Source organism: Gadus macrocephalus, chromosome 16 (assembly GCF_031168955.1).
Source record: "Gadus macrocephalus chromosome 16, ASM3116895v1".
Lineage (NCBI taxonomy): Eukaryota > Metazoa > Chordata > Actinopteri > Gadiformes > Gadidae > Gadus > Gadus macrocephalus.
The window spans coordinates 11789236-11801244 of NC_082397.1; the positions used below are offsets into that span (position 1 = coordinate 11789236).

The following is a 12009-nucleotide window of genomic DNA, read 5'->3' on the forward strand; positions in this document are numbered from 1 at the left end:
TAACGAGGCTCGGAAAAACAGAGGAGACACTTTGGAGGTCTATTAATAGATACAGGTAAGAAACGTATTTACTGCTGGAACAAAGAGGTGAATGCTAAGCACACATGTTTATCACAATCTTTACTGGCTGTCTGTCTCTTTGTCTGTCCGTCAGTCTGTCAGTCTGTCTGTCTGTCTGTCTGTCTGTCTGTCTGTCTGTCTGTCCGTCTGTCTGGATGTCTGTCTGTCTGTCTGTCTGTCTGTCTGTCTGTCTGTCTGTCTGTCTGTCTGTCTCTCTCTCTCTGTCTGTCTGTCTGTCCCTCTGTCACCCTCTCTCTCTGTCTGTCCATCAGTCTGTCTGTCTGTCTGTCTGTCTGTCTGTCTGTCTGTCTGTTCCTCTGTCACCCTCTCTCTCTGTCTGTCCGTCAGTCTGTCTGTCTGTCTGTCTGTCTGTCTGTCTCTGTCTGTCTGTCTGTCTGTCTGTCTGTCTGTCTCTCTGTCTCTCTGTCTCTCTCTCTCTCTCTCTGTCCGTCCGTCCGTCCGTCTCTCTCTCTCTCTCTCTCTCTCTCTCTCTCTCTCTCTCTCTCTCTCTCTCTCTCTCTCTCTCTCTCTCTCTCTCTCTCTCTCTCTCTCTCTCTCTCTCTCTCTCTCTCTCTCTCTCTCTCTCTCTCTCTCTCATCTCTCTCACACAGTGGCATAAGCATGGAGGGTATTGGTTAATGCACCATAGCTGTGAACAGGGTTAGCTGAGCTGTTGACGCACTGATGTGGCTGCAATTACAGCTAATGGGCTCGTTAATCAGTCTGATCACAGCCTCCTCAAACCACAGTTATTCTTTCTGATTTATTTGTATTTGTCCTTTCCATCTCCCTCTTTCCACCTGGGATCCTACCGTAGCGGACAGTTATGATTACGGGACCTGATTAACTTAATCCCAGACAAAGGTTAATGGTGAACCAGAGCATTGTGTGCGTGGAAAGCCCTGAAGGCTTCGTCTCTGTGTGAATCACTGATTAGGCTCTCGGCTAACCCCCCAAACCCCTTCTCAATTTGGAACATAATTATTTATCTTTCGAAATTGGCAACAACAGCAGATGAATAACACTTATTCACCAGGGTGATTTTTCATTTGCCGTTTCACACATTTCATAGATTATGCTTTACGTTTCTTTATCATTATTCCAAAATTAGATTTATTTTGTATATTTGGCTAATATTAGCTGTCACTGGGAGCTGTGCTGGCAGCTTATAAGCAAAAGCAGTTATTGTTTGTTGATAGTAGGCTAGTTATAATTAAAGTCGAACCCGATGCCTTTCTACTGATTATTTATAAAGATGAACTTCTCCATTGGCTTTGAAGGCAGACGTTTTCTTACAGATGTTCTATTGATTATCAATGTCTGAGGTAAATATATAAAAAAAAAAGGATCCATTTTAGAAATTATTAACATTGCCGCCTAAATTAAAATGATGCATGATGTATTAGTCTAGTCTAGGTAGCCGCCAGTGCTGGTTGACCCAAACCTCTAGCCTCTTCTCCCCACATATTTACAGGCAGATGCACCTCAGAGGACATGGGAATACTCATGGCACATAAGATGAGAATGTGAATCTAGGCCATCATCATTCTGTGACTAAAGAAGGCATTGCACCCCCGTATGGAGTCAGCACGTCATGGTGTTGACACCCAGGGGGCTAGATCGGAGTGGGGGAGGAGGAAAGGAGGTACTGTAGAGTACTTATAGGTGTAGCTTAGCGTAGCACAGCACAGAGCTGAACAGTACACTACAACAGTACCGTACAGTAGCTCACGCTGGTGGGGACAGATTGTGGTCGGGTAGGAAGCCATGAGGCAGGTGGAAGCTTTTTCCAGCCATGTGTCCATGAAACCATGCTGTGTGTGTTTGTGTGTTTTTGTCTGTGAGTGTGTGTGTGTGTGTGTGTGTGTGTGTGTGTGTGTGTGTGTGTGTGTGGGTGTGTGTGTGTGTGTGTGTGTGTGTGTGTGTGTGTGTGTGTAGGTACCTGTGCGTGTGTCTGTGTGTGCATTCATGTGTATTTGTGAACATGACACCGAGAGTTTCACCTTGCCTTGAGCGTGCTTGAAGTAGTTTGCTTGTCAATATGCTTCCTCATTGTGTGCTGCGGATCAATAGGATATCTAGAATAGGTCTGGAACCACCACCTGGGCAATAAGATACAGCCACTCTGGAGCTCAACTCTTCACTGTCAGAGCCATAAGCTGTGAAGCTCATTTAAAACGTGAGTGGCTTGTTCAATTGATTTCTCTGTGGACCCAGTAAACTCTCTACCTCTCCCTCTCATCTATCATCTCTTTTATTTGCTTTCTAACCCTTTCTCCAAATACAGAATGCACTCTTTGTGTACATTACTCCTCCTCTTTTCTTATTATTTTCTTGTATTTCGAAATCGCTAAGTCGATTTGCGACAAGTTGAGAGAGATTTCTAGTGATACAAACTATCACACACACACACACACACACACACACACACACACACACACACACACACACACACACACACACACACACACACACACACACACACACACACACACACACACACACACACACACACACACACACACACACACACATCAAATGATGTTTCTTATTTATTGTGCAAAGGTTTTTTTCAGATTAACTTCCTACAACCATATTCTCTCCTTTATTAAATCTGACACATAAACACAATTAAACACAGCCTTATTTTGCTGTGCAACGCTTGCTCCAAAAAAAGTGCCAAAAACAAAATATTGTGGATCGATGATTGAAAGGCAGCAGTGACATAATCCAGACACAATTTTCAAAATGGAGAGCAAAGGAAATACCACAGCCATCACGCAAGAGGACTTAACATTTCAATAAACTCCAAGAACAACCAGGTGCTATGGTTCCGCAATGTAATTATGGCTGCCTACCGGCAACATTCTGAGTGAAGGTCAAGGCTGTGGTGTAATTATCGAGCCGTGTGTAACAAGCCTGGCATTACTGAAAGACAAGGTGCTCTTTATAAACACATTATGTTCATCAGTGTCTTAACACAATATTAAGTCAATTCAACTCGGGCCAGGTCATAAATAGATGCATTATGATAAGCCTGTTAATGCGATGGCTAGGTGATATTGGTATGAAAATATAGTATTATTTTTCCAAAGGATGTAAAGGATACTCTTATGCTGGCGAGAGTAAATGTTTTTCAAGTTCAATTATGGAAGAATGATAGATAGCACAGTTGAATCTATTCTGCAACATTTGACAATTTACACTTCAGCAACCACGCCTTCTACTTCACACTTCATAATGCATAATGCATTTTAAACAAAGGCATTCATGTAGTTCCTATGGTCTTTGGCTATTTATATTCATTGCATAATTAAATGTAACATTAAACTCATGTCTGTGGAGTGGGTAACTATAAACACTAAACTGTTATCTGGTTGGTGTCTGTAGCCAGCTAGCTTTGCCAATTGCCTCACAATGGAGCAGTCACACAAATGTGGTTTATAGGACTACCCATAGCATCTGATTCCTGAGTATCCACATGCATACATTCATCATGGTGTTCTCTGTGCTGAAATTTGATCAAGCTTATCAGTCTGGGAAATGACTCCACCGGTGGCAGATCAATATCCCAAAACTCTGGGTTGTTTCCAAAGGGAGGTCAATTACTCGAGAGGAGAGAAAAAATATCTTACAAAGTATTCACATTCAAACTAGCAAGACTTCAGTGGAAAGGCTGATCCATAATTAATTGTGATCAAATCAGCGATCATTAGATCTGCGGTGAATGATTGCAATGACTGGGTGCAGTGTCTGGAACACTAGCGGGGACATGGGTGCTTCTACTTAGCAAACCGAAACAGTTGAAAAAAGGCTTTAAGAAAGGAACGATGTACGCAAGGGATAACAGCGAAGTTACGTATCAGTAAAATATTTGGATGAGGAAATGGAAATAACTGGAAGCTAATCATCCCGTGTAGCTCTGAAAACCCAATGTCTTTTGGGGGGCCCCTCCGTCTAGACCCTTGCGATTAAGCTGGGGCCCGGCCTGCCTCGCATTCTGTCCACTAGAACCCAGACATTCTCTTACTATTAGTTTTTTTAGCCGTGCAATGTTTTTTTTTATTCAGTCTATTTCAGTCATTTCTAGACACGCGTCATTCATGAGCAGGCAAGGGGTAGATAAGCGTCTTGCTCAAGGATAACCACCCGAACCGCTGAACTCTTCCGCCTTTCACAATCTGCTCTCCACTTGCATCATTTATTAACATCTCGGTGACCGGCAAAGTCATCGCTGCTCCGGGGGAGAGGGACGCTGCTGACCGCGGAGCCGTGACATCACCAGGTGATGCTGCACGGGTTGAGGCTGGCGGGGATGTCTGCCACTCTGGGGCCGGGAACATGAATCTCACAGAAGCGTCTGTCCAAAGAATCTGCGCTGACTCATCCCCCACCCCACCCCACCCCACCCCACCCCACCCACCCCACCCCACCCCACCCCACCCCACCCCACCCCACCCCCCCCCACCCCACCCCACCCCACCCCACCACCCCACCACCCCACCCCACCACACCACCCCACCACCCCACCCCACCACCCCCACCCCACCCCCCCCCCCCCCCCACCCCCCCCACCCCCCCCCACCCCCCACCACCCCACCACCCCACCCCCACCCCACCCCACCCCACCCCACCCCACCCACCCACCCCACCCCACCCCACCACCCCACCCCACCCCACCACCCCACCCCACCCCACCCCACCCCACCCCACCCCACCCCACCCCACCCCACCCCACCGCACCCCACCCCACCCCACCCCACCCCACCCCACCACACCCCACCCCACCCCACCGCACCCCACCCCACCCCACCCCACCACACCCCACCCCACCCCACCACACCCCACCACTCCCCACCCCACCCACCCCACCCCACCCCACCCCACCCCACCCCACCCCTCCGCCACTGCCCCCACCCCACCTCTCCGGCATCAGGACTCTTTGTTCCGCTGCCCTTCTTGACCAGCGGCCGCCTGTGTATGGGTTGTTATTAAGTGGTCAGTATCTGATGCAGCACTCTTTTAATAAGCCTTGTTGTGTTTTGGTAAACATGAAGCAGGTTGACAACTTTATTGCCTCTGCACTGGTGGAGAGGAGACACTAGAACAGTGAGGGAACCTTTTGAGACCTGCGTTTTGAGTTTTGACGGCAAATCATGTTTTTCAAATGTAGAGAGGGAGAGCGTGACAGAGAGAGGAACGTCTATTGTCTGCAATTTGTTATTTCTATTCAGAAAAACATTTTATTGTTCAAGCTGCAAATGCATTTATCTGACTAAGCAAATGAAATGATAATGATGGCACTGAAACCAACTCAACTTTAAAATAGTAAATATAAATTGCATGTATTGATACAGTGTATAAAACACATTTCAATTTCTAGCTTAGTGGCAAATATTCTTCATTGAAATCGGACAGTACAAATCCTTCCATTAATCCAAGAATAAAATGGATTTTCTCAATTACTGTCAGCGCCAAATGAGACAGTGGCAACCTTTTTGAGAAACAAACTGATAATTTACAACCAGAATGTATTTTGTTATCTCCATAACAAAACTTGTCTCCAGACCAGAACATTGACTAACTATTTTTTGGAAGGAGTTTCTCTACTCCTCTGCTCTTCTTCTTCTCGTCTATCTCTCTCTCTCCTCTCCTCCACCCTTATCTCATTTTCTCTGTTCCTCTCTCCTCTCCTCTTCCCTCTTTCCCTCCTCTCCTCCTCCCCTCCCCTCTCCTCTCCCTCCCTCTCCTCCTCCCCTCCCCCTTTCCTCCCCTCTCCCCTCCTCTCCTATCCTATCCTCTCCTCCCCCTCCCCTCCCCTTTCCTCTTCCCTCCCCTCCCTCCTCTCCTCTCCTCCCTCTCCCCCTCCCCACCCCATCTCCTCTCCCTCCCCCTCTCCTCCCATTTCCTCTCCCCCTCCCCTCCCCTCCTCTCCCCTCCTCCCATCGCCTCCTCCCCTCTCCTCTCGCTCCCCTCCTCTCCTATCCTCCCCTCTCCTCTCGCTCCCCTCCCCTCCCCTCCTCTCTTATCCTCTCCTCTCCCCTCCCCTCCTCTCCTCCCCCTCCCCCTCTCCTCCCCTCCCCTCTCCTCTCTGATCTCCTCTCCTCTTCCTCTTCTCATCATGGTTTTGCTGGAGCGGGAGAGCGAGGCTATCATTAGTCATCATTGAAAGGTCAGGATGCAGGATTGGGATGCCTAGGCTGCAGGCTGCTTGTCTCGTGGCTTCGGAACTGAGGTTGCAGCAGTGCCTCCCTCATCCTAACTTCTCCATTAAGCTACTGCGTGGAGTGGCTCTTTAGTCCTCGGAAAAGACCCACTGTTTAACTTCATGTTATTTTTTAGGATCATGATAGATAGATAGAAAGTTTGTTGAGTGTAACATTTTTATAGGTTGCTGTGTTTAACAAAACTGTCCGGATATCATCATACTTGGCCAGGGATGGAATCAGGTATTATACCCAGGCCATACACGGCAAGCCTTATGTGGAGAGTATGCATGTGAGAGGAGGGGGGTAAGGTCTTTGTGGTGGGGATGGCATTATATTTAAAGCCTTTGCTCTGACATCAGGCGTCTGCCGTTGCTGTTGCAGACCTAAATCCTTGAACCGTGTGTCTGTTCAAGCCACTTCCCCGTCGTGCGGTTTCCTTAAAGGCTTGGAATCGAATTATTCCGCCCTGAATGACCTGTGTGCAGAGCCGTCTCTCAGAGCGAGCGCCGCTTTAACGCTCCACAGGTACCGAGACCGATGGCCCAACCCATGGCTCTCCAGGTGCCTCACCAGCTGAGAACACAGAAGGGTCTCATAAAGTAACAAGACACTCGGAATGAATCCTACAACTATAGCATCTACCAAATACATACATGTATACAAACAAAATAATTAATAAAGAAATACAAGCGGCTTCACCGGGTAGAGCGCCGCACCATATAGGCTCAGTCGTGAACGCAGCGATCCGGGTTCAAATCCTGCCCGTGGTCATTTGCTGCATATCCACCCCTCTGTCTCCCATACCTTCCTCTCTATCTCACCCTATAATGAAGCAAAAAAAATAAAATACAAATAATAATGAAATGAAATGCTAATGCTATAAGGACGTTCTCCTTACCGTATATCTCTAAGAAACACACTAATGGTGAGCTTGAGGCGTCCCCCTAGAAGAGAAGAGGAACCCGCAGCTGAATCACACATGCTGTTTGAAATCCCCAAGCCCATCCCGCCACTGATTACTCTGTCTTTGAATCGGCTCCCGGAGCACTGATTACACACTTGTGGCGCGCCAAACATCTGCATACACTGACATGGATCCGGTTGCCTGGTCCCCCCTCTCCGCTCACACTCCTCCAGACAACATGAAGAGCCATTGATTTGTGACCATCAAGGCGTCTTTAACAAGGCCTGATTCGCCTTGTTATGGTTTTCTGCCGCATTAACATTTTCATTCACTCAGTGGCAGGGCTTTATCAGTTACAGCATCGCTAAAGGGGATGTTTATTTACATATTAATTACCTGCTTTTTATCTACTGCTATGCTAGAAAAGCTGCTGCTACTTAAAAGAGATGTTCAGGCCCTTCTCGTTAATGAGCCACTTTTATAGAACGCCCGCGCTTTAGAATGATTAGGGGCGCAATTAACCAATGTAATTATTGCATTTGTTTTTTGATGCTCATACGTCAAGTGTGTGTGTGTGTGTGTGTGTGTGTGTGTGTGTGTGTGTGTGTGTGTGTGTGTGTGTGTGTGTGTGTGTGTTTCACACACACACACACACACACACACACACACACCACACACACACACACACACACACACACACACACACACACACACACACACACACACACACACACACACAAACATGATGTTCTTCTCCCCAAATTCGAGTTGACCTGCAATTATCTTCTGCTCTAGTTACTTTTCGTCCCCAAAGACTCAGGCCTGATCGGCTGCAGGTGGTGCCAGATGTCCTCAATGCCCTTCACCGTTCATCACTCCTGTCCTTTACAACCGTGTGTTCCTCCGTCTCACGTAGAAAACTCTTACTTAAGCACGGCTCCCCTTTGGATTCAGAAAGGTCACCTGTGTTCTGCTCATCCAGGGGGGAATAGTGGAGGGGGTAAGTGCTGTGCTGGCCTCGGATTCACCTCGACGCAGGCTTACTTATACAGAGTTCATGTTCGTTCCTTCTGGAGAACATCACATGTTTTGCCCTCGGTTTCCGGTGAGGTAGAATAACACAGAGGATGATGAATGGGATGCAGGATAGTCTGGTGGTCAGGGTGGTCTGACCCCCGGCTGAAAGGTTCAAACCTTGATCAAGACCCCTGCTTGTTAATGACATTTATCCCAAAAACCCACTGGAGGTCACCTTGGATTAAAGCTTCTAATGGTAAATGGACTGCATTTATGTAGCCCTTTTCTAACCAGTAGCCACTCAAAGCGCTTTACATTATTGCCTTACTTTCAACCATTCATGCTCACATTCCCACACCGACGGCGGAGTCAACCATGCAAGGCGACAGCCAGCTCGTCGGGAGCAGTTAAGGTTAGGTGTCTTGCTCAGGAACAGCTCAACACTCGAACTACCAACCTTCCGGTGGCCAGCCAACCCGCTCTACCTCCTGAGCCACGTGCCAGCCCCATCTACCAAATGACCCGACAGGTAATAGAAAGACGCCACGGTTCCACTGTCGTCACCCCCTGCGCCATGGCAGCATCCATCCATGCCCTGCTGCCCCCAGCCTTAAATCAAGACATCCCATAATACTCTACTCCTTGCTCTTGTGTGTGAGTTCTGTTTCTCTGTGGGGCTGGGTCTCTCTGACACCTGGTATCCCTGTTTGCTGCATGACGGTGTGGACGGTGGTGGTGGTGGTGGTTGTGGTGGTGGTGGTGGTGGTGGTGGTGGTGGTGGTGGTGGTGGTGGTGGTGATGATGATGATGAGGGTCATTGCTAGTGATGAAGAGGGGTGCTGACATTAACGATGCTGGTTGTGAGGAGGTGCGGGGGGTCTTGGTGGTGTTGTGAGGATGAGGAAGGGTGCAGGAAGTGTTGATGATGATGAGGAGGAGGGGTGCTGATAGTGATGGTGATGAGGATGATGATGATGATGATGATGATGATGATGATGATGATGATGATGATGATGATGATGATGATGAAGAGGATGGATGATGAGAAGGGGTGCTGGTAGTGGTGATGATGGTGAAGAAGTGCTGCTAGTGCTGAAGAGGAGGAGGGGGTCTCAGAGGACTGGGCCCACTCAGCAACTCCTGACCCCCTCTCAGCAGTCCCAGAACATGAGGACCTGCTGGGCTTTTCAGCACTTTCTTCCTTTCTGTCTGTCTGTCTCTTTTTTCTCTCACTCACTCTCGGTTAGAGTCTCCCCTCACTCTCACTTAATTTCTCTCCTGCTCTCGGTCTCTCTCTTGGGCTCTCTCTCTCACTCTTTCTTTTACACACGCTCTAAATCCCTATCACTTTCTCTCTCTCTCTCTCTCTCTCTCTCTCTCTCTCTCTCTCTCTCTCTCTCTCTCTCTCTCTCTCTCTCTCTCTCAATCTCTCTCGTTCTCTTGCACTTGCTCTCGGCTGCCCTCTCGGCTACACTCTCGGCCTCGGCCTCTCTCTCGATCTCCCTCTCACTCAATCTGCCGCTCTCTCCCACTCATGCTCTCTGTCTCTCTGTATCTCTCTCTCTCTCTCTCTCTCTCTCTCTCTCTCTCTCTCTCTCTCTCTCTCTCTCTCTCTCTCTCTCTCTCTCTCTCTCTCTCTCTCTCAATCTCTCTCGTTCTCTTGCACTTGCTCTCGGCTGCCCTCTCGGCTACACTCTCGGCCTCGGCCTCTCTCTCGATCTCCCTCTCACTCAATCTGCCGCTCTCTCCCACTCATGCTCTCTGTCTCTCTGTATCTCTCTCTCTCTCTCTCTCTCTCTCTCTCTCTCTCTCTCTCTCTCTCTCTCTCTCTCTCTCTCTCTCTCTCTCTCTCTCCTTCTCCTCTATCTTGCTACCTCCCTCTTGCTCTCTCTCTCCGACTATCTCCCTCCCTCCCATTTTCGCTAACTCCCTACAATGTGTTCCCTGGGGGAACCCGGCTCGGGTGCTTATGATGAATTGCAGCAATTTCTTCTCGGAGTCACCACTGGTGCACTGGAGACAGCCACTAATGGGGTGGAACGTGGCTCGCCCCCGCCTGGTGGGGTTTGGGGGGGCAGTGCCTCGACATAGCATGGGACTGGCATACAGACAGGCCGCTAGACCTTGTTACCTGGCGTGCACACCATGCCTGACTTAGTACTACTAATCCAGTCCACTCCCATGGTTCTACACAATGGCCGTGTGCATGTTGAAGTATCTTGGATGCAGGGTGTGATAACATAGCTCGCTTTAACTCAGGTAGGCCACATGTGCTGATATGAAGTGAAATGGTGTGTCATTTAAAATAATAAAAGTGAATAAAGTACAAATATTACATTAAATAAATACATTAATCATAGTTGAACCACTCTCCCCACTCCAGCAGAATACCATGATGACGAAGAGAGGTAAGAGAGGAGAGGAGCGGAGATGAGAGAGGAGGTGAGGAGAAGAGAGGAGAGGACCAGAGAACAGAGGTCAGATAGCTCACTGAGCTCAACACGTATTACATTCTTAGTAATTTGTCTTTCTTACGTTTCGGTGAAGGCCCGTAGTGCGGCCAGCAGTGATGACATCATCTTCAGTCCCCCTCAGTCTCCCAACACGTCCCCTCCTTAACAGGTCCAGCGTCGGTGTGCACCTGCAACCACAGACTCCACCTAAAGGTAATGGAGATGAAGTCAAGCATAATAACCCGCGGCGAGTCGCACTTCAATACACCACTTGCCTATAAATGTACAGCCTCTTCACTTACCACACACATATCTCGTTTGCTCTTGCGATACACACACCCCAAACAAATTCACACACACACACACACACCACACACACCCTCGACCAAACACTTCACATACTTGAATACACCATTCACATATGCAGCAATTCCACTTGCCACGCGTACGTACATATACAACCACCTGTCTTGTTACTCCTAAGACACACACAGTCACACACACACACACACGCACGCACACACGCACGCACGCACGCACGCACGCACGCACGCACGCACGCATGCACACGCACACACACGCACACACACACCACACACACACACACACACACACACACAAAAAACACACACAAACATTTTAATACACCACCTACATATCAATCTGCAGCCGTCTCACTCATCACTTATCAATCACAAATCGAACTCCTTCCCTCTTACACACACACACTCCCACACACTCGTGCATGCACACACACACACACACACACACACACACACACACACACACACACACACACACACACACACACACACACACACACACACACACACACACAGGCAGAGTGTGTGGTTGAGTGTGAGGGAGCAGATGGTCCTGTTTGCCGTCCAGTAGTTCTTCTCCCCTGTGTCATGTAGCAGGTGTTTGGCTCTGACATGTAGGTGTAAGCAATTTCAAACACTGCAGGGTGTCTCCCCTTTGTCTACTTTGTGGATTCGTTCCGTCATTCTGTTTCACATGCACTGAAACGCACAGATGTGTGCACACAAACAGAAAGATATTCACATATACAAGCCCTCATGTCTATGTGCTTATGTGTATGATAGGGTCCTCTCTGACACACACACACACACACACACACACACACACACACACACACACACACACACACACACACACACACACACACACACACACACACACACACACACACACACACACACACACAGCTTGAACCTCTATAATTTCATATATTCTCTAAACTCTGTGGTCACCTACCAGGTTTACCCTTTAAAGTCTACGCTTTGTAATTATAAAGAAATTAATGAATGAGTGAGACTTGTAATGACTGGTACAGTATCCAATT

At 48.2% G+C, this 12009-nt stretch overlaps 1 protein-coding gene across 3 annotated transcripts in view; it reads right to left on the bottom strand.

The window, feature by feature from the left end:
- Nucleotides 1-12009, bottom strand: part of sphkap (SPHK1 interactor, AKAP domain containing) — a 48765-nt gene that overhangs the window by 29955 nt on the left and 6801 nt on the right. For all 3 annotated transcript variants that reach the window (XM_060075313.1, XM_060075315.1, XM_060075317.1), the window contains exon 2: nt 10726-10850. In XM_060075313.1, coding sequence (XP_059931296.1) covers nt 10726-10769 — 44 coding nt within the window. In that variant the 5' untranslated portion in view covers nt 10770-10850. The remainder of the gene's footprint in view (nt 1-10725; nt 10851-12009) is intronic.